The sequence below is a fragment of the Anabrus simplex genome, chromosome 7, assembly GCF_040414725.1.
Source record: "Anabrus simplex isolate iqAnaSimp1 chromosome 7, ASM4041472v1, whole genome shotgun sequence".
Taxonomy (NCBI): Eukaryota; Metazoa; Arthropoda; class Insecta; order Orthoptera; family Tettigoniidae; genus Anabrus; species Anabrus simplex.
In genome coordinates this window covers 341605968-341629937 of record NC_090271.1, presented here as the reverse complement: position 1 = coordinate 341629937, position 23970 = coordinate 341605968, and the positions used below count along the sequence as shown (strand labels likewise).

The 23970-nt window shown below is 41.3% G+C and overlaps 1 protein-coding gene across 2 annotated transcripts; it reads right to left on the bottom strand.

Annotated features, from left to right (window-relative positions):
- Positions 1-1405: 1405 nt before the first annotated feature.
- LOC136877632 (transcription termination factor Rho) lies at positions 1406-23580 on the bottom strand. 2 transcript variants are annotated; one of them, XM_067151819.2, is made up of 3 exons: positions 15085-23580; positions 10540-10635; positions 1406-2037 (listed from the first exon to the last, which is right to left on the bottom strand). In XM_067151819.2, the coding sequence occupies exons 1-3, from the start codon at positions 16321-16323 to the stop codon at positions 2011-2013; spliced, it is 1362 nt and encodes a 453-aa protein (XP_067007920.2). In that variant the 5' UTR covers positions 16324-23580; the 3' UTR covers positions 1406-2010. The 2 variants fall into 2 exon arrangements, with proteins under 2 accessions (XP_067007920.2, XP_067007921.2); XM_067151820.2 differs by lacking the exon at positions 10540-10635.
- Between the last annotated feature and the right edge of the window lie 390 nt (positions 23581-23970).

The window sequence follows — 23970 nt, the reverse complement described above, 5'->3', positions numbered from 1 at the left end:
TCTGAGGGCTGGTTCCAGGTCCACTCAGCCTAAGTGATTAGAATTGAGGAGCTCTCCGACGGTGAGATGGCGGCTGAGAAGACCACACGACACATCATAATATGCAGGCCTTCGGACTGAGCAGCAGTTGCTTGGTAGCCAAGGCCCTTCATGGCTGTAGTGCCATGGGGTTAGGTTTATAAGATATTAAATATGGACAATATACCCATGTACTGTAGTAATTAAAGAAAGTTATATTAAGATACTGTACCTGTATAAGAGTAATATTCCTTCAGTTCTTAAAACATTTACCTGATTTACAGGAAGCAATACATTATATTCCCTAAACATTGGTGATTCTATGCCATTCACTTGATACTTTACTGAAATGGAGTGAGAGGGAGATATCCCTAATGATCCTCTAGTTTAATATCTAAGAATTTCACTAAGATGGGAGAAGTTAACAGCAGAGTGGGTTAATTTCCTGTCTAGCTCATACATAAAGACTGATGATGAAAATGCAATTTGCTAATGGAACAACAGAATATTTGACTCTGAAAAACCTTCATGTGATGGTCTGAGGAAGGGGAATCCATACATGATTTTGATGGCACTTTTTCTTGTAGAATTTCCAAATTATTAACATAATCTTTCCTACATCTTCCCCAAATGAAGCTTATGTATGTTAGATGTGGGTGTGTCATTGCATAATATATACACTTCAATTCTTGGTGAGAGAGAAATTACTGTATCTTAATTTGTACATTATTCCTATCAAAGGGGTCATTTTGCTGATTACATTGCAGGAAAGTTATTACAAGTGATGAAAATCATCTTTCTGTCCGTATTGAAAATTTCGCTAAGTATATAGGAAAAAATTTTAAAATTTTACTTCCACCTATTCAATACAATACAATACCAGATATTGACATCCATGAGGCGAAACATGTCTCACTTCTGAAAAATGTTTTAAGTTGGATGTCAATATCTTGTATTGTATTGAATAGGTGGAAGTAAAATTTTAAAATTTTTTCCTATATACTTGCAGGAAAGTGTCAAGTCTAATAATATACCAAGATACATAGCTGAGTAGACTCTCTCTATTTCTTGGTTCTTTAGAATAACAGTGTTAGCTGCTGCTTCTTCTTTGACTGTACAGGTGACCCCGGGGGAGCTTGGAGTGAAAGGTTGGCTAAGGAGAGGTGAACCTGGTCCAGGGGGGAAGATTCCTAACATTTGAATGTACCATTTTTTATTTTTGTCCAACTTCCTCTCAGTATGTAGGGGATCTTTTCTGGGGACAGTAATATCAAATTAGCAATTACAATAAGATTTTCTTCATTAATTTCAACTGAACATGAAGGGAGCAAAACCAATTGTATGATATCTTTCAATACAGTTACTGTTAATGTATTCAAGTGCTTAATGAATTTAGGTGGACAATGTGCTCAGTGTAATTTTATTGCTGTTTTGCATACCGTACAAACCATAGAGGGATCATAAGAACCATAATACGTGTTTATGAATGAATGACATAATGAGATTTGAAAAGCAATACCCTGCATTCACAGTAGTAGAGGGGGAAAAAATTATACCGTTTAATGCAGTTTTATATATATTTTAAAAGTTAGTAAAGGAGTTAGGAAGAACTCTCTGTACTTTGGTTTGTGAGAGTGCAATGTGTCTAGTTGTACGCGACAACTTGAAGACGAAATGCAACGTAAGTCATAGATGTCTGTTATTTTGAAAAGATGCCTCATAGCACAGCCCACTGTGTTGTTTATTGAAAAGAAGTAAAATACGTCGGCAGAAATACTTCTGGAATAATCCGACACTTAAAAACACGTAAGGCTTCTCGTCCACTGCGTTCTTAGTGTGTGTGTGTGTTTTTTTGCATATAGGTGTGCCTCGACACGAGGCTGGTTAACGGCCAAGTCCTTCCGCTGCTATGACTGCTGTTGCTCCCACCATCTGCACCACCGGCACTCCTACTGCTTCTGCTGCTGCCACCACCATCTCCTGTTGCTATTACTACCAAGACCTCCACTCCTGCTGCTCCTGCTTTCACATATAAATACTGTAAAACTGTGAATTTAAATTATAAATCATTAGCAAAATTACATCAATTACATCGGAGATCAAATGTTTAGCTTGACCACTACGTAGTCGCGAGCTGGGGTCTGGATTAGCGTGGAATCGCATATGAGCCCTCTATTCCGCATAACATCACAAACCTGTATGGCAGTCCACGTGCCCGTGGCAACTGAGTGGGAGGCCTAAGTCCACTGTTACATGATCTGGAAGGAGCTATAGAACACTAGTACTCTGTTATATCTTGTTTGTGATGATAACATTCAAATAGTTCAATTGTGCAGTTAATGTTTACCTGTCTGATATTTTTGTTAATGCCCTGAGGGGAACGAATTGAAATTTATTTTTATATTGAAGTTTTACGTAGTATTTCCCGCCTGCCACCCGGCTGACAAACATTACTAGGGAGAACACTGGTGCTAATGTTATTAATGTTCATTTCACATTCAAATTAAACAATTTCAATTTGTGAATGCTAATGATTGTTTATCAGTATATTTAATTTTGTATTACAAAACACCCAGCACGTAGGCTGTGCAGTGGGGTCATGCATCTATGAAATTGCGCTTGGGCAGTGGTGGGTTCGAACCCCACTCTCCACTATCTTGAAGATGGTTTCCCTTTTTCACAATAGGCAGGCAAATACTAAGGCCATATCTTAATTAAGGCCACAGTTGCTTCCTTCTGAGGCCCATTCCATCGTTGCCATGAATCGGTGCTATACGAGCCTCATAGGCAAAAAGATGAGATCATTATGAAGCCCAGAACATCATTATAATTGTTCATAAAGGTGGAAAACAAGTATGTTAGGTTCAAATTCAGTGTTGTAATTCAAAATATGCCATACATCTGCATGTTTCAGACTCCCATTTGTCTTAATTGCATCAATGACTTCTATAAATTCCTGCCCTACAGTTATTATATAATCAAACACCTTATTTAAACTTCATGGGACATGTATTATTATCATTAATATTAGTATTACTATTAATATTATTATAGGGAGATTAAGTACAGCATGAAGCATATCTGCTAAATGGGAAGTGAAAAACTGTAATGTGGAGTTATTTTCAAGAGCAATGAACCTTTCAAACATGTCGTTTACTATACTCATAGTCTGTTCCTTTATATGAGATCATCATTTGTGTATAATTGTATGATAATAATCAAATACTGAAGTGGAAGTGTTGTGTGATATTGTGTGAATGATTTGTGTAAAGAAGTCATAGTTTTGGTTAAGCATCCATTTCTACCAAAGGAGGTTTCACTGAAAATCTCGTATTTTGGAGAAAATTTCTCATCAGAACACAGGAAATATATTATGCTCTCTCCTCTCTTATTTGCAGTTTGTATGCACAACCTCCTATACAAAAGTATGTAGTGGTATGTATGCAATGTCCAAGTAACTAAATTAATATTTGTGAATTTTTGGTAACCCATTCATTTGATGTGATGGTAACAGTTGTACAAACTTTCCTTATCATAGTACTGGGCGAGTTGGCCGTGTGGTTAGGAGCGCACAGCTGTGAGCTCGCATCCGGGAGATAGTGGGTTCGAACCCCACTGTCGGCAGCTCTGAAAATGGTTTTCTGTGGTTTCCCATTTTCACACCAGGCAAATGCTGGGGCTGTACCTTAATTAAGGCCACGGCTGCTTCCTTCCCATTCCTAGGCCTTTCCTGTCCCATCATCGCCATAAGACCTATCTGTGTCGGAATCGGAGGTAAGGCTTTTTGCGGATGATGTTATTCTCTATAGAGTGATAAATAAGTTACAAGATTGTGAGCAACTGCAACGTGACCTCGAAAATATTGTGAGATGGACAGCAGGCAATGGTATGTTGATAAACGGGGCTAAAAGTCAGGTTGTGAGTTTCACAAATAGGAAAAGTCCTCTCAGTTTTAATTACTGCGTTGATGGGGTGAAAGTTCCTTTTGGGGATCATTGTAAGTATCTAGGTGTTAATATAAGGAAAGATCTTCACTGGGGTAATCACATAAATGGGATTGTAAATAAAGGGTACCAATCTCTGCACATGGTTATGAGGGTGTTTAAGGGTTGTAGTAAGGATGTAAAGGAGAGTGCATATAAGTCTCTGGTAAGACCCCAACTAGAGTATGGTTCCAGTGTATGGGACCCTCACCAGGATTACCTGATTCAAGAACTGGAAAAAATCCAAAGAAAAGCAGCTCGATTGGTTCTGGGTGATTTCCGACAAAAGAGTAGCGTTACAGAAATGTTGCAATGTTTGGGTTGGGAAGAATTGAGAGAAAGAAGAAGAGCTGCTCGACTAAGTGGTATGTTCCGAGCTGTCAGCGGAGAGATGGCGTGGATTGACATTAGTAGACGAATAGGTTTGAATGGCGTCTATAAAAGTAGGAAAGATCACAATATGAAGATAAAGTTGGAATTCAAGAGGACAAACTGGGGCAAATATTCATTTATAGGAAGGGGAGTTAGGGATTGGAATAACTTACCAAGGGAGATGTTCAATAAATTTCCAATTTCTTTGAAATCATTTCGGAAAAGGCTAGGAAAGCAACAGTTAGGGAATCTGCCACCTGGGCGACTGCCCTAAATGCAGATCAGTATTGATTGATTGATTGCTTATTTTCAAGCCCTCCATGGCTCTGGCCTTCCTTAGCCGATACCATCATTTTTCCTAGTGTCGGCCCCCTTCCATTTCTTCTCTCCGATTACTAATATATATATAGGTGATGGTTGCCTAGTTGTACTTTCTCTTAAAACAATGACCTAGATGTTAGGCCCTTTTAATCAACAAGCATCATCATCATCTTAAGCAAGGAGATTTGTGGTGAGGGCAAGATGTTTGGTGGCCATGACATATACTAGGAACTGTCCCATCATTCACCTTACTGCAGGCGAAAGGAAAACCATTCTCAGGACAGCCAGTGGTAGGGGAACAGCCCGTTTCTGTGTCCCAAATGCAAAGGTGTAGAAACACGGTGGAACCATAGCCACCCCTCCTCTGCTTGGTTGGCCAGTTGTAGTGCATGCTGTCAGACCACAGATCAGCCTACTCTGCAACCACCAACATAGATTTCTGCCTTCAATATACAGTAGGTACAAATGGCACTGTCTGAAGTGAGTTTCCACTGTCTTCAACTAGCGTTTCGTCTAGGTCACAGAAAAGTCCCTTGGACACTGTAATGTTGTGGAAGTAGCAGCATATTGTTCATAATACTGTACTAAATTAGCAAACAATTCCTTGGACATAGGTCTTAATATTTAAATCTAAGAATTTCATTTTTGTCCGTATTGAACTGAGAATGGAAGATAGGAAACTTAAAAGGGTCCACCTTTTCAATACAAATAAATGTTATAGTTTATTTACAACATATATTTACACTTGGAACTAGTTTCGACGCTGTTTGGCGTCATCTTCAGCCAAAATGTGGGAAATAGGCTAGCATGTAGACATTTATATTACAAGGTGTTACATTAGTGTGATTAAATGAGAGAACATGAAGACGTGAAGTACAATGTCAGTTTCAAAGTGGTCATGAAGGGTGAGTCAAAATTGTATAAACATGAGATAACATAATCACTTAAACAATAAAACACACAAACATATAAACTGTAACAAAACCATGCAGAAGTACAAGATGATTGGCATTGGAGATTCAAATTATTTCAGACACTCTTCCATTGAATGTTGCCTGCCGCGAGTGTAGTACAAAACATAGGTTATATTTCAGTAAACACAATCTTCTCAAAAATGCACATAACATTATAAAATATTGGGTTGAGGTGAAATTTGGCAGTTAGGGATTGAAATAACTTATTCAATAAGCGTCAATTCAAAAAACAGCTGTAAAGGGTGAGACAAGAATTGCACAAGCGTGAGTTTGGACTCGATAAATGCAAAAAACACATGAAACACACTCAGAAATGTAGGTTCGTGATGGATTTGGCACAAAAGGTCTGCGTTCAATCATTCAATGAATGGCACCGGTGCGAGTGTTGTTCAAATGTGAGTTAGGATTTAACAGCCTCTTAGAATTGCACGTGACATCTGAACTCATGGTGCGAGATGAACTTGGCAGTGAAGGTTCGAATTGTAGATATTCAGTAATGTCAATTCAAAACAGTCCATGAAGGGTGAATGCAAAAGCTATAATTCATACGAGTTAGGACTCATTAAATAATATTTTCAAATACAAATAACATATTCAACTTTTCGTGGTACACGGTGAAATTGGCAGTTAAATAATTAAAATTTGTAGGATTTCTTCGTCAGGTGCCATATAAGTCAAGCGCAGCGTAAGTATGAGACAGGGCTCAACATATCCAAACTGGTACAATGCATATTTGAATCCAAGTGTGAGATGAACATGGTAGATAAAGAATCACTTTGTTGAGGGTGTAGTAAACATATTCAGCTCGACAAGAAATATAAAATTGGAATTAAGGAAGACGTTCCTCTGAGAGCTTAGAGGTTGACTGTGCCAGTATTTGTGGTGTATTGTTGCAGCATTACGTGTAGGGTGGGGGCAGGTTTCTATGATGTTTATTGCGGGACCTAAGGCGGTAAAGCTATGGCGCGAGATGAAGATGTGTTTTTTGCATTTATCGAGTCCAAACTCACGCTTGTGCAATTCTTGTCTCACCCTTTACAGCTGTTTTTTGAATTGACGCTTATTGAATAAGTGATTTCAATCCCTAACTGCCAAATTTCACCTCAACCCAATATTTTATAATGTTATGTGCATTTTTGAGAAGATTGTGTTTATTGAAATCTAACCTACGTTTTGTACTACACTCGCGGCAGGCAACATTCAATGGAAGAGTGTCTGAAATAATTTGAATCTCCAATGCCAATCATCTTGTACTTCTGCATGGTTTTGTTACAGTTTATATGTTTGTGTGTTTTATTGTTTAAGTGATTATGTTATCTCATGTTTATACAATTTTGACTCACCCTTCATGACCACTTTGAAACTGACATTGTACTTCACGTCTTCATGTTCTCTCATTTAATCACACTAATGTAACACCTTGTAATATAAATGTCTACATGCTAGCCTGTTTCCCACATTTTGGCTGAAGATGACGCCAAACAGCGTCGAAACTAGTTCCAAGTGTAAATATATGTTGTAAATAAACTATAACTATTTGTATTGAAAAGGTGGACCCTTTTAAGTTTCCTATCTTCCATAGGTCTTAATAGGTGGAGCTATGTTGTGACTTGGCATGGGAATGTTTTGTGCTGGATCAGCTGCCATGTTATTGTACGTAGATCCTGATGCTACATATTTCTGTCAATTTATTGGAACTCCTCTCCTGCGGATGGACTGAAAGGAAGCATTAGTTGTACCTCCTGCATGTTGTAAGAGGGAACAATCACAGAATCTGTAAGCGCTCTCATGTCTTTTAAACCCACAAACATATTCATGATTCCATCCTTTTCCATGTAGCAGAGGTAATGATTAAATTGAAAATAGTATGGAAAGGAAAGAAGAGAGAAGAAATTAATATTGAGAAACTGAAAGATAAAGACAAGTGCAGAGAACTAGAGGATGAGTATTGTAACAATAATACATTAGGAAATGAAACAGAAAATGTAGAAAGGAGATGGGAAACTTTTAAAAATGGGATAAAAGAAGCAGCTAAGAAAACACTTGGAGTCAAGGAGAGGAAAAGGGCAAAGAAGGAATGGATAACATCAGAAATGATAAGTAAAATGGAGGAACGCAGGAAATGGAAAACAGTAAATACAGAAGAAGGAAAGCGTAACTACAGGAAGTTAAATAATGAATTAAGAAGAGAAACAGAAAAGGCAAAGAAGAAATGGTTGACAGAAAAGTGTGACGAGATAGAGCAACTGGAGAAAGAAGGGAAATATGACTTGATGTACAAGGAAGCAACAAATACAGTATTCAGAGAAAAGAGAAGGAACAACAGCAATAAGGAAACAGAGGCTACAGATGGCACAATGATATATGAACCCCAAGAAATAATGAAAAGATGGGAAGAATACATAGAATGGCTATATGATCGGGACAATCGACCAAATGAAGAAGAACTTGAATTAGAGGAGGAAGATATGGTTAAAGAGGATGATAAAGGGGAAACCATACTGAGAAGAGAGATCGAAGCATCACTGAACGAGATGAAAAATAGAAAAGCAATGGGAATAGATGAGATTCCTGTTGAACTGTTAAAAGCGTTAAATAATGAAGGGAGAAAGGAGTTGATTGGATTATCTAATCAAATATACATGACAGGAAAATGGCCAAAGGACTTCAGTGAAATCATCTTAATCCCTATGGAAAAGAAAAAGAACAGCAAAAAATGTGAAGAACATAGGACATTGAGTCTAATTTCACATGCAGCCAAAGTCTTATTGCGGACGCTCAACAGAAGGATGTATGGAAAGCTGAATAACTTTATAGGTGAAGAACAGTTTGGTTTCAGGAGAGGAGTTGGAACAAGAGACGCCATTGGACTTCTGAGGGTGATAGGAGAGAGGTACATAGAGAAAAACAGGAAGGTTTATGCTGTATTTATTGACCTTGAGAAGGCTTTTGACTGTGTCAGATGGGACAAATTGATGACAATCCTGAAGAAACATGGAGTTGATTGGAGGGATAGAAGGCTAATAAAGAATTTGTATATAAACCAGAGAGCAAGAGTGAGAATAGGAGATGAGTTGAGTGAAGAAATTGAATTAGGAAGAGGTGTAAGACAGGGCTGCTCTTTATCACCGACACTGTTCAACATCTATCTCGAAGAAATAATCAATGAAAGTTTTAATGGAAATAGTGGAGTTTGTGTTGGAGGTAGGAGAGTAGAATGTATAAGATTTGCAGATGATATGGTTGTGATGGGAGAAAGCGAACGTGAAATGATACAAATGTTAGATAAACTCAACATGAAACTAGAAGAATATGGAATGAGAATTAATAAGAAGAAGACCAAAAGTATGATAATTGGAGGAAAAGGTAGAAGTTGTCATATTAGTATAGGGGGAGAAGAAATAGAGCAAGTCAGTAACTTCAAGTATTTGGGAAGTATGATCAGAGATGATATGTAGTGCACAACAGAAATTAAGAAAAGAATTGCCATAGCAAAAGAAGGCTTTAGGAAAAAATCAAAATTATTTTGTGGACCACTAAACAAAGATTTGAGGAAAAGACTTGCTAAGTGTTACATTTGGAGCATAGCGCTGTATGGCGCAGAGACTTGGACATTGAGAAAGAAAGATGAGAGAAGATTGGAGGCACTAGAGATGTGGGTATGGAGGAGAATAGAACGAGTGAAATGGGAAGACCGGGTAAGGAATGAGGAGGTATTACGAAGAGTTGGAGAAGAACGAAGTATGTTACAAACCATTAGAAGGAGAAAAATGAACTGGATCGGACATTGTTTGAGGAGGGACTGTTTACTGAAAGAAGGAGTAGAAGGAATGGTGAAAGGCAAACGAGGAAGAGGAAGGAAAAAATATCAAATGTTGGACAATATCCAAGGAAATAAATATTCGGACATGAAAAACTTGGCGCTGGACAGGCAACAGTGGAAGAGGTTCATCCCATGACAAGACCTGCCATAAGGCAGAATACCTAGATAGATAGATAGATAGATACTGTCACATAAAATAGAGCATTTTTTATTGTAAATAGTGTAGATCAATGAATACAAGGGATGCATACAATTTTGTAGCTTGACATTGTTTATCATCTAAATGCAGATGACTGATTGAATGATATGTTGTGTTTTGGTGCAGTATGTAGGAACAGAGTATGTGCTATCCTGTCTTGGTTTCTTCACACACTACTCTGCCAGAGATTTGCCATCCTCTAGTAGATGCAAAAGAAGTACAAATCTCAATATTTCTCAGTGTGTGGCCCTAGGTGCCTCATTTGACAGACTGAAAGATGTATCATATAGTAAGTTCCTTGGGAAAATACAAATGGTGTTGCTGAAAACTTTTGCAATGTCAGTGCAACGTTAGACTGCAATAAGAGAGAAAAGTATTATGTTGTAACTTGTAAGTTCCAGTCTTTCTTTCAGAAGTGAATGATTTTGTATTTGTGTTGTATTGAATAGTTTTCTGGCTGATGAATATTAATTGACGATTAACACTGCTGAATGTAATGTCATGAGATTATGATATACTATGATCACTAAAACTTTTGTACAAATTTCTACACCATTTTATACCTGTAACACTGTGGATAGTAGGTAGAATATAGCTCCATAAATCAAAAGATCATGTTTCATTTCAATTTAGCTTTGAATCCTACAAACTCCCTCCTTATCATATGAGTTTCCTTTCATCATTTTGGTTCCTGTGTATGGTTTTCTTTCTTACATTGTATTTATACTATTGACTGTTACAGTTGGCTTAAGTAGTGTTAAAGAGGACTGATGTACCGTACGAGGCGATGTTAGTGTCTATTTCTGTCATAGGTCGTAATCTGAGATAAGGATTGCCAATCCCACTCACCTTCTGGTCACGTCCTTCCTCCCTTTGTGAGTCAGCTTCCTTTTTCCTCAGCAGAAACAAACAAAAGCAGCACAGGCAAGGCCAGTCACTCCCATCCTTTGTGAATTAGTAAAAATAAAATATAGCTCCATAAATCAAATAATTAATAAGCAGCACAAGCTGGTAAGCTTCTTTTCTCCAGCAAAAAATAAAAAATAAAGCACAGGCCAACCTCCAGGTGTATCATTGTTCAGAATGAAGTATTTCAGAAAAAGGTAACATAAAGAAGGAAAGAAAGAAAAGGAAATGAAAGAAAAATATAAAAGAAATAAGAAAATGAAAAAAATATATTTAATATTTAAGAGTGGAGGGGGGACGAGAACCTGGGGACCATCCGCGCGCTAAGCGATTTAAATCACCCGCCCGGTAATTTTAGTTCAGCCCTGCTTACGCTAGAGGCGCTAGTGTGCAATTCCTGGCGATCTGTGCGCAGCTGTTGCGTACAGAAGTGAAAAATAATGTTGAGAGTTATCTTTTACTTATTCTCTTTGTCCGGCCCGGTCTGAATCACAAGGAGCTACCCTGCCGACAACGATTGTGAGGTATCCAGGTAGGTTTACATCCTAATAACAGTTATTAACAAATTATACGGGTTATTCCGCTAAGAAGTCCACCTGAAATAACTCCTGAACAGTTTAAGATACTGTCATTCTGTCTTCGCTTTTGGTAATGGTATTAAGGAGCTCTTAGTTCAACATGCAGAGCTTTCCTAGGCTTTTGACTAAATGTATCGTTACACACTTTTCCATACGAGAACTGATGATGGCAACTATCAAGCTTACACTCGTAGTTACTGGGACATCGCACAGCTCGCAGTACACGAGAATCGGTCTCGAGAGCGTTGCCCATCACCCGTGCTGAAAGAATTGAAGCAAAGTCGGGCATTTTAGATTACACGTTCAACTCATATGTAACGGGGGCTGCAGATGTAGCAGAGCACATCTTCCCCGTCTCAAGCTCGACTAATGCACGCCTCTAGTATCCAAGTAGGTGTACATCCTATCTACAGTTATTCACAAATTATGCAGGGTTATTCAGCTAAGATGTCCACCACAAATAAGTTGTGAACCGTTTATGATACTTACATTCTGTTTTCACTTTCGTTAATGATATTAAGGGGTTCATAGTTGAACATGCAGTACTTTTCCAGGCTTTTGACAGAATGTATTGGCTCACACGTTTTCACGCAATAGCTGCCAATGATGTTCTATCAAGTTTAGTCGTAGTTACTGGTACGTCGCACTACAGGAGGAAACATTGACCATCTCTTTATAATAATTCAAGTAGAATTTTGTTTAACATCCGAGTCAAAAGTGTCATTTTCCCTCCCTTCAGAGCCCTCACTTTGCAGATACCTGGGCTTTTCGAAATTTCGGACCTCTTACACTGTTTCCCCTCTGATTAGTGTTAAACGAGGATGGTTCGACTTCCTCTTAAAACAATGATCACCACCTCAACTTGCACGCGTTCTGGTGGCAGTTGAGCTTTCTATGGCAGTCTTCATTTGTTGTGCAACATCACCGTGTCATCTCAAAATTCACGAGCAGGGCCAGTTCACCCTATTGGTGATGGGATAATGGAATACTTTTAATAAACTAATATCTTACATCCGATTATTTAAATAATCAAATCAAATAATGGAATGAATTTCAAATATTCAGTTATATCGCACAGGATAATCAGGTGAGTCATGAATACATGTGTCTGTTAGATGAAATGAAATGGCGTATCGCTTTTAGTGCCGGGAGTGTCCATGGGCATGTTCGGCCCGCCAGGTGCAGTTCTTTCGATTTGACTCCCGTAGGCGACCTGCGTGCCGTGATGAGGATGAAAGGATGATAAAGACAGCCCCCGTGCCAGCGAAATTAACCAATGACAGTTAAATTTCCCAACCACGCCGGGAATCGAACCTGTAACCCCTGTGACCAAAGGCCAGCACGCTAACCATTTAGCTGGAGCCGGACTGTCCAGTAGACAATCGATTGAAATTAGCGAACAGATGAACGCTTACGAAAAATAGAAATATGCCGTTTTCCAAATTATTCTCCAAATTAATGTTGAAATTAAATGGGTGAATTAACACTCTAGATTTGGCCCTGTTTTACGGTCGGATGCCCTTACTGACTCCAACCCTATGTGGAGGGATGCAATCACTATTGCGTGTTCCTGTGGCGGTGTGTACTGTAGTGTTGCTGAATATGAAGAGAAAAATGTTGGAACAAACACCCCAGTCCCCGGGCTCGAAGAATTAATCAGAGGCTATTAAAGGTGGCGCTTCCGCAAGCGGGCCGGCATTGGTCATCATTAGTAAAGATTGAAAAGGAACGTTTTACAATACCTGGAGTGCCTGAGAGGAGAGATCCTTCCTCTACGCTTGCTATAATCCCACCATCCCGCCCCGAAAACTATTCTTTCTTTTATAGGAAAACAGAAAGTAATACAGCATGAAGGAAGAAATTGCCACCGTATTTATACTTATTTCACTCACCGTTTATTCATTTCATATTTTCAATAGCATGCAGTAATTACAGGCCCTTTACGACAGGGAGAGGATACTATGAATGTTATTCTGCCACCCCAACACACAGAGGAAGAAATAATGGTTACTGAATAAAAGAGACCGAGATGTATTATCATAATTTCAAAAATACGTTTTTGTTGTCTTAAAGCTAGTGAAATGTATATTTTCTCCTTTCACGTAAATTTATAATGACGTGTCCTCCGGAGAGATCGGGTGCAGATCTTCAGGTGACCTGCAAGTCTGTGAGAACACCCAGTCCCCGAGCCATAGGAATTAACTGCTGAAAGTTAAAATCTCCCGCCAGACCAGATATCGAACCCGGGATCCCCAGAACCCCTTGCTACCCATTTTTGCATGCAGCCCGACGACAAAAGATCAAAGTCCTGCTGACAGTTAAAAGAAACTCGTCACTTAGTCCCAGAGGGTGGCATTTAACTGAATAAGGAATTTTACTTAAATATATTAGAGATCAATAGTCCGGTGGTCAGCGTTGAGGCCTTCGGTTCATAGGGTCCCGGATTCGATTCCCGGCCGGGTCTTGCATTTTAATAGCGGTAAAACTTCCGCAAGCGGGCCGGGCTTGGCGGCGGGTGATGCTGTTACCAACTGTTGAGGAAAAGTGACGATACGTTACAACCACTAAATTAACTTTTTTCTTGCCGTGCGGGCAGTATGCGCCGCGGTGATTGTGAAGAGCCTCTCGAAGGGAGTGTGGCCCCCGAAGGGGGCCACTGTTCTCATGACAGAGCTTGGCCTGGATTTAAAATGATAGGTTACAGCTAGTAAATTACATTTTTTTCTTGACGATCGAGTGTTTATATTTTGCGCGGTGTGGTGTCCCTGTGGCGACCGACCATGCGACCTCTAGTGGGGAAAAAGTTACATAGGCTTCTTCACAGCTGATCGGAGCTGGCCAATGGGAGTAAAGATAATGGTGGCAATTTCTTCCTTCATGCTGTATTACTTTCTGTTTTCCTATAAAAGAAAGAATAGTTTTCGGGGCAGGATGGTGAGATTATAGCAAGCGTAGAGGAAGGATCTCTCCTCTCAGGCACTCCAGGTATTGTAAAACGTTCCTTTTCAATCTTTACTAACTAATGATGACCAATGCCGGCCCGCTTGCGGAAGCGCCACCATCCTTTGCCTTTTTTTTTTTTTTTTTAAATTCGGGGGGGCCCCCGAAGCCCGCTCCCCCCGCGTGACCATCGACTCAATCTACATGGCCTCCGACATGCTATTAGTTCTAAGAAGAAAAAGATAGCAGGGAGGAGTGGAAGTGTGATACTACAGGAGTATCTGCCTGTCCCCATGCTCAGCATGCTACCAGGCCAGATGTGGTGGTGGGTATAAATAGTGGTGTAATCAGGTAGTAAGGGTCAGGACAAAACCACATAGGCGGAAATAGAAAGGTGCCTACATGTAAAACCTGACATTTTGTAGATAGCACATGCAAGGATGTGGTTCTGGAGAGGTCCAGGTAATTGTGTTAGTTGGGAATAGGTATCATGCACCGTCATAAGCCTATTCCTCGCCGTTCCAGTTATTCAGGGGATCAGTCCTTCTGGGCACTGCTGTGACTAGCGCGGGCCGTGCCGGTTGCCGAGCCATGCGGCAATAGCCACTAGTGCCTGCCGCACCGCCCGACCCCCTTGAGGTCCCTCGTACCCAGTCTCCAATCCCGGAGAATGAGGCCAAGCCCGCCGAGGCGGGGACCTGCTGGATGGTTGCGGGACATGGCGCCGGGCCTCCTTCCTCTCTGCCCGCGCCATGGCCCGGTATACAGGGCAACTGCGATGGGAGGCCGGGTGGCCCCCTGCGCAGTTGGCGCACACCGGCGCCTCCCTAAGTGTAGCGCAGGCCGTGTAATGGTGATCACCACCACAACGGTTGCACCTTACTTGGAGCCCACAGCTGACCTGTCGGTGGCCCCACCTCAAACAGTGGAAACACTGCAAGAGCTGTTGAGGGGGACGTTCTGTTCTCACCTGACTGCCGCTACCTGCTGAGGTCCTCTCCTGATTGGCTCCTCGGCTGACTGCTGTCCTGGGAGCAGTCCTGCGTTGCAGCTGGGCAGTCCTCTCGTGGTGGGCCGGCGTCGCCTTCTGCTTCCTGGTCCGGCGTCGTCGTCTTCTTCTTCCCTGGGGTTTCTTCTCGGCGGGGGAAGAGGCCTCGTCCTGGTGGCCCTCCTCCCGGCCTGGTGACCCCGGGGTGGCTGGTGGCTCCGCTGCGTCGCCGTCTTCTTCCTTCTCCTGGCTGGCGGCGGCGGCGTCGGTCGGTGCTACCACTCGACTGCGTTCCCGGTCCTGGAGGGCGCACATCGAGGTCTGCAGCTCGACAGACACGATGGCAGGCTGGGCCTGGGTAGCAGTCTCCGAACGCCATGGGGCGTCCTTTTCCACTGCTGTGCTGCCATCCGCCATCAGGGGCGCCTTCCTGGATTGCGCCCGGGTGACAGGCCCTTCCTGGTAGGCCCGGGTCTGTGACCACTTCGTGGAGGTGGCCCTTGGAGGAGCGGTCTGCGTCCACTTCGCAGTTCCGAGTCGCTCAGCCTGGGTCGCACAGTCGCGGCGCCAGGGGGCGGCGTGCTCCACCTCCGTAGTGGCGTCGCTGGTCTCCGGCTGTGTGGCTTGGACTAGGTCAGTGTTAACCGCCCTATGCCTTAGCCTCCTCGGCGTCTGGGTGATGGCCTCCCTGGTCTCCGGCTCAGCATTCCTCCTGAGGGCGCCGGCGTTCGTCCCTGGCACGCCGTCCCTCCCAGGTAGTCGGACGACCTGAAACAGGGTAGAGAGCTCCATCTCCACGTCGTGCATCCGCTCCTGGTCGTGATGCCTTATGATGAGGCCTCCTGGTAGAAAGCTCTCCACGGACATGGTCATCGGTAGCCTCCTGCCACCCTGGAGGGGGCGCCGCACTCTGTCCAGGACTAGGGCCCGTTCGGAATGAACGGGGCGACCTGGCCTATAGTAGACGAGCAGCGCCTCGTACTCCGGATCGGTGTAGCCCTCAGAGAAGAAAAAGCCTTCAGGGGGATCGCACCCGTCCCTGTGTGGCTCCGTCTCCACCTCGGTCTGCGACACGTCCTGCTCCCTCGGTGAGGACGGTGTCCTCGGTTCTGGGTGGTCCTCCATCCATTGCCGCGTTGTGCAGAGGCGACCTCCCCTGTAGTAGACTCCTCTCGCCATCGCCATGCCATTGGGACCGTCCCTGAAGTTCGTCGTGGCCATCCTGAAATAAAATCCTGAAAGAGAGAAGCGAGCACTGAGAAGTGCTCAGCTTAGACAAAGCTCCTTCGAAGATGTACTAACAAGTACAGCTGCCTGACTTGTACTGGGAAAGTACAGAGCGCCTGGCAAGGAGAGAGAGAGCGAGCGGGAGGAACACGTCCTTCCACTACGGCTGTCGAACTCGTCGCACACGCGTACATACTTATATAGGCTTGCTGCACGTGGTTATAGCATCCTGAAAAGTTTACTAGTAGCAACGCTCTCATAGGCACATCTTCATGCGTCACTCAGTCAACCCAACCTCTCTTAAAACAAAGCCCTCGTATTCGCACAGTTCTGTTCGTCAGTACCTGCGGTGCAGTGAACATCGTTCCTCAGCTGACGTGTGGTTTAGTCACATAGGCCTATATATATTTTTCAGTTACGAAAATTAAAGAATCAAGTTCGCGAGTGAACATTACAAGCGACATTCTCCAAAGATGCTTGCGTTTGTTTGTGTGTAGAACGTTTGTTCCAGACATTAACTTTATTGCTTCTTCGTTTATAATTGGATATCGCAGAAACGAATATCCGTGATTTACGCATGCGCAATATGCCACTCTCCCTCGCCCGTCTTCGTAATCGCCAAGGATCATCCATCACTCCTCTATAATAAAGTTGGCTGAGAAAACAGTTCATGGAAGCATGTATTTGATGGAAGCTACAATGGCCACTTTCTCTCTGCCAACATAAGGAAATAAATCCCACGATAGTACCTCGTAGTAAACACGATGATGATAGTTGTTACTTTGTTAAAATTTTAATTGTGATAGAGATAATGATGTATTTCGGTAGAAAAGTTGTATCTAAAGCTTCTCTCGTGTCTTTTACGTGAAAAGTAAATTGCAATTAACGTATTTGTATGTTGGCAATACTGTTATAACGCTAGCTTGTATCGTTGTTTCACCGTTCGCATTTTAATGTAAATTTACATCTATTAAGTGATAAATGCAACATTGATTACTGAAAATGTTAATGCAATTCATATAAAACCCCAAAACGTCCATACTTGCCTAAATCACGATCTAACATAACCTCATTCTTTCGTTCGTTCGTTGAACCCCTCCCACGACTTTTATGCATGGGAATGGAAAACACGAGGAGGAAAGGATGAAAGTAAAATACAGCATAATGCACACAGTTTATATTTTGAATGTATTTATTCCAAACAGCAGGTAAGAAGCACAATCACACAGACGTTTATGCGCAATAGCTAGGTAGTTCAATGTGAAGTACGTTCATGATCATAATACTATTTCTTAACACTAAGAACGCGCATAATTATAATTTCACACCATACTCTCAAAAAACTGGATCAAAAATCTCGTTCAATGCGAAAGAATTTCAACAAATTTTCGTCTAACAAGCACTATTACATACCGTACGACAAGGTCCCTTCGCGCGCAACGATAACGGTGTTGTGTTTTGAATTTGCTGTACCACGCAACTGAATGTGTAATGCCAACCTCTGCCTTCTAAATTAACCCTATAAAAGAGAATTTTAGTTTTCATTAGTTGGCGGAAATCGATTGGCCCATCTCAGAACTGCTTCGGACGCTCCCTATGAAGTGTCACCCCCCACGCAAGTCGTGTTTTTGGGGTTAGAAAACTAGTACTAGATGACAAATTACCGGAAGAACAATTCGGGTTCAGAAGAGGTCGTTCAACTTTGCAGGCAGTACATTGTTTGATGGAAGACATTCAAGAGGCACTTAAAGTACAGAAAGGAAAATTGTATGCAGTGTTTGTTGACTTTCGCAAAGCATTCGATTCTACAAGTAGGAAATTGATCCTCCAGAAATTAAGAGAGATTTGCAGTGAAAACTGTTACATAAAATTTATAAAAAATATATTATCGGAAAATTATGTAAGAATTGATGATGACTTAACAAAGTCTAAGCCAATCCTACAGACTATAGGAGTTCTTCAAGGAGATCCTTTGAGTCCACTACTCTTCAATGTCGCAACATACGACATAACGAAAGCCATCGTTACAGAGCAGACAAGTATCCATCTATACGCAGACGACATGGTTATTGTCGCGTCTTGTAGAGAAGAACTACAAACAGCACTTGATAGACTGTCAAAATGGTGTGAAGAGGCCGGTTTGGAAGTTAACAAAGAGAAAACAGTAGTGATGGTTTTTAGAAGAGGAGGAAAACGAGCGGCTGCAGATACTTTCTATGTTGAAGATTCTCTTCTAAATTCTGTGGACTCTTTCAAATACCTTGGAATAACTCTCCAAATGAACGGCAAAACATTCTCAGCTCACGTGAAAGAAAGATCTCTTGCAGCAATAATAGCAATAAATGATATAGAGCACATCGATCAATTATCAATTGAGACAGCAATGAAACTGTTTCATCTAAAGATTACTCCAATTGCAACTTACGGTTTAGAACTAATATGGACCTTCTTGAAAAAGAAAGACCTAAAGGAATTAGAAAGGGTTAAAGCTACCTTCCTTAAACGAATCCTTTGTGTGTCTAAATACACGCCTTCGAGACTTGTTTACGAACTGACAAGAGAACTGTTTTTCATCGAAGACCTACGGTTTTCTATGACCCTGCAATCGACGACAGAATACCAAGACTTCCTGCATAATTTGAAATTTAAAAAGACCGAAATATGGAGTGACTTCTACACAACCGACGCAATGACTACAACTGACTGGCAACAAAGTTGTTTTGAACTGAGACACGCGGTGACCCGTGCAGCGGTCCACGGATTTCACCACAAGGCTTGTGCTACTCTCCGCTTTCACGATCCGAATAGTGTCTGTGTATGTCGATGGTGCAATAGACTTTGTGGCCGTTACCACGCTTTGGAGTGTCCAAAGAGAGCCTACTCTCTGAAAAGTCTCTGTAGTGAATAGTGCTATGTATTCTATTCTTTTATTTGACCATTGGTTGCAATAAAGATTTATAAAACTAGTACATGCCTGCCAGGAATTTAACTACGGCAGCAAAGAATAGTACATATAGTTAACACTAGTGCTGGAAAGCATCATTACTACCAAAAGTCACATTAAACTGCCAAATTCTGATTGATATTTTGTCCCAAATATATTACTAGGCCTAATACCAAATACAGTAGAGACTGTATTTGCTAATACTTACTGAACATCTATTCATTTGCCTTCTTTGGAGTAATTACTCCTTGGAGAGAAACTTACCTTAAAATTCATTAAGCAAAAAATAGCGGGAAGATAATACCAATGAAAATGCTAACTGCCAAGCCCACACGAGTTCATAAAATTAAGTTACCAACGTTGTTGACAGTGCGAACACACATCTTTAAAGTTTCCTTCTGTTTTTCAAATGTGACTCTAGCGTTTATGGTAAAACTTTGCAGTATTTATCATAATTCGTTATATTATTGTATGCTGTGCAAGCGTGCCAGTGTACTATTGCATCGTACAGAAACTTAATTTTTAGAACATAAAGAAGTTACAATCTTATGCCCGTTTGTGTGTTCAAATCAAATCAAAATCAAATCAAAATCTCTTTATTTGAAAATGAGGTGTCTACCTCAGTGGCAAATGGTACACTAAAATACATTATTCTCAAGCACTAAATATTAAAAAACAAGAGAAGATAATTTTCCTGTAATACAATATTACACAATTTATGCTAACAATTTTTTCTATTAAACACACAGCTCATCCTTAATAAATTTATATTGTTTACAAAATTCTACTTATAATATCTCCTGTGAAAATGAATGAAAACCTACAACCTGTTTTCCAGTCAGTGACCGGGTCAGGGATGTAATGAATGAAACATATATAGGCTGTTATTACAATGGGGTCGTCACTCCCAAGGTGATTTATTAATGAGTGATAAATGCTATGAAATGATAATGGAGAGTGTTGCTGGAATGAAAGATGACAGGGAAACCAGAGTACCCAGAGAAAAACCTGTCCCGCCTCCGCTTTGTCCAGCACAAATCTCACATGGAGTCACCAGGATTTGAACCACGGTATCCAGTGGTGAGAGGCCGACGCGCTGCCGTCTGAGCCACGGAGGCTCCCAATATCTCCTGTCCACAGTATGTGGAATTACTTCAAATGATACTATACAACTGCTATAAGATTACATTATTGCATTTATTTACTTTTTTTTTTTTTCCCATTCTGGAACCTAAGTAGCATAACGACCTGCTGCGTCAACCAGAGCCACTTTTGCCACCACTTTTCAGAGTTCCTGAAGGGCCTTCACAGCTACCGTAGCAGTCCCAGGGCCCTCGAAGTCCCCACTGTACTTCACCCCTACAGGCAGTCCCCTACTTTGGCTGTCCAAACTCCTTAGACCAGGGGATGGAATTAATTTATTCACACACATTTTTTTATTTACAATATCCTGCACTGGTTGAATGCCCTCTAGCACTTCATTTATTTTCTCTGTTGCTGTTTATTCTCTTCTTGAATATCTGTACAGATTTTGGAAAAGGATCAAACACTACCCCTGGTAAACTGTTCCACTCCTTCACACCCTTCCCAATGAATGAAAATTTACCCCAATCGCTTCTGCTAAAATTCCTTCTAATTTTATATTTGTGGTCTGTCCTGCCGATATAATTATTTTCCAACTGAAGCCTCTCACGGATATCTCCCCATGCTTCTTCTCTTGTATAGACTCTATATAATCCTATAAGTCTAGTTTTCTCCCTTCTCTTACTTAAAGTTTCCTACCCAAGTTCCTTTAACATTCCTGATACACTACTCTTTCTCCTGAAATCCCCTGTTACAAATCTTGCTGCTTTCCTCTGCACACTATCTATTTCTTTTACTAGGTATTCTGGGTGAGGATCCCAAACACTGTTTGCATATTCCAATAATGGACAAACCATACTTAAGTAACTTTTTTCTTTTAATTCTTTATTGCATCCTTTAAGTAGCCTCATTATGACATGTAACGATCTGTATGCTTTCCCAACAATGTCATCAATATGTCCCTTCCATTGCAAATTACTTTCAAATTTCACACCTAAGTATTTGCACTTGCCATCTTTTGGGATAACGACCTCATCCAAAGTATATTCAAATTCAGTTTTAATGCTCCTGTTTGTAAAAGTTGTAACAGTTGATTTGCCTCCATTAACCTTCATATCATTTTCTTCAACCCATTGATGGATACTTCCAAGGTCCCTTTGTAATTCTGAAGAATCCTCAATGTTATTTATTTCCCTATAAACAATTATGTCATCTGCATACTATCTTATTTTTGATGTTATATTGTTCCCTAAATCATCTGTGCATATTAAGAAAATTAACGGACCGATTATACTACCCTGTGCAATTCCCTTCCAAACTTTCTCTTCCTGAGATACATTATTTCCTACTTTGACTTTCTGAACTCTTGAATTTAGAAATGTTTTTATCCAACGTGTAACCCTTACGTCCAATCCTATTCCCTCCAATTTCTTTAATAATATTCCATGTTCCACTCTATCGAAGGCTTTTTGTGTTTTTGTGCATTGTGGTTATATCCACAATGTTTGTGCTCGGGAAAGGTAAGGAGCTACAAAATGAGTATGAACAGTGTCCAGATACCTAGAAAGAAAAAATTTTCTCTCTCTCTCTTGAGCGCAAACTTGAGATTAAGAAAGCTGGCCGGCCACTGCCTGATCTTGATATAACGATGCAGATTAAAAATAAAGAAATCGTGCGTAAATTCAGAATGGATATAGGTCCTATGCAAAAGAATCGAGTGAATGTGTGGGTGCGAAATTACTAACAGGATGTTTTGTTTTCCCTGTTTATTTTTTATAAATAATAATAATGTTATTTGTTTTACGTCCCACTAACTACTCTTTTACGGTTTTCGGAGACGCCGAGGTGCCGGAATTTAGTCTCGCAGGAGTTATTTTACGTGCCAGTAAATCTACCGACACAAGGCTGACGTATTTGAGCACCTTCAAATACCACCAGGCTGAGCCAGGATTGAACCTGCCAAGTTGGGGCCAGAAGGCCAGCGCCTCAACTGTCTGAGCAACTTAGACCGGCCGATGTTTATTTTTTGTGAGTGATGAAAGCGAAGGGACTTGGACCAAAGTCCGAGTGGTAGTATGAGGGGGCGAGGGGAGGGAGGTGGGCAGCACAAGAATTCTCCCTTCTGTTGAACCCCCAGTGACGAAAGTCACGCGCCGCCACTGGCCTTTGGTCAATTAGGGCCTCTCCGAAACGCGAAAGCGTGTTGCGGTTGCCAGGACAGAAAGAATTAAACCGTAAGCAACCGCAAACTCATCAAGTCCAAGCTTCCATCTGAAGTGTCCATTTATATGAGTAATATGCGATAGCTGGAAGGTGGACATTATAAATTTTCCAGCTAACTCATTCCTGGTTGCCAGTGTTTCGCCCCCGTGTGCTAGGCTGGGCTCATCAGTTGGTACCTAGCACACCTACCAAGATGCTGGCTACTGCATACCGTGGAGGCCACTGCGTAGGCTAATTGTAGCCACCGGCAGTGCCAATACCAACTGATGAGCCCAGCCTAGCACACGGGGGCGAACCGCTGGCAACCAGAAATGAGTTACCTGGAAAATTTATAATGTTCAATAACGGACCATTTATATTGGTATTATAAATTTACTCATTCGGAACAAATATTTCTGATTCCCTATGGGAATCAACATCTATATCAGCTGGAAGGTGCTCGTCTGGTGTGCAGATACTTCGTACTGCTCAGTAGATTCATGTTTGTTTTTATTAGTGTACTAGCTGATGTACACGTGCTTCGCTGCGGGATTCTAAGAAAGACTGACTTTGTGGTTTTCCTAACCTGAAATCAACATAGGTCATTACAAAAACGTAAGTATGAATGTAGCGATTAAATGCAATGCTATCATATAAAATACTCGATCAAATGGAAAACCGCACGTTTTATCACTTTTAATGAACAGTGCTGCGGTTAGATTGCGGTGCCAATCTAATAGTCCAAAGTTCCAGAGCTGGGATGACCAGGCCGCAGGTTGCCATGAACACTCATCTGTCATTATTCTGCTAAATATGTACACTGTTCATTCCTATCAGTGCCTCAGAATAGGGATTGAATAGCCCGAATGCTATGATGATCCAGTGTGTTACGTACCAGAAGTATCAGGAAATGTATAAACCAGGGGAATGTCATGCTAAAGAAGAAAGTTATCTAATTCCCCAGCTAATTCCCATCAATATTCAGGCAGGCTGTTACACTCTGTACCACTGGACGAGTTGACCGTGTGGTTAGCGGTGCGCAGCTGTGAGCTTGCATCCGAGAGATAGTGGATTCGAACCCCCTTGTCGGCAGCGCTGATGATGGTATTCCGTGGTTTCCCACTTTCACATCAGTCAAATGCTGGGCCTGTACCTTAATTAAGGCCCTTTCCTATCCCATCGTCGCCATAAAACCTATCTATGTCGGTGCGACGTAAATCAAATAAAAAATACTCTGTACGCAGCAGTAATCCTATCTACCGGAGATGAAGGGCAACAGATGACACAAAGCACATCACGACAAACAATGGTCAATGTAATGTTATTGTTGATCAATGTTAGGAGCTTTCTATATTGTAGGCCTTCACATTTAGTTTCTTTCGACTCTGTGATTTGTAAAATATTTTATACCG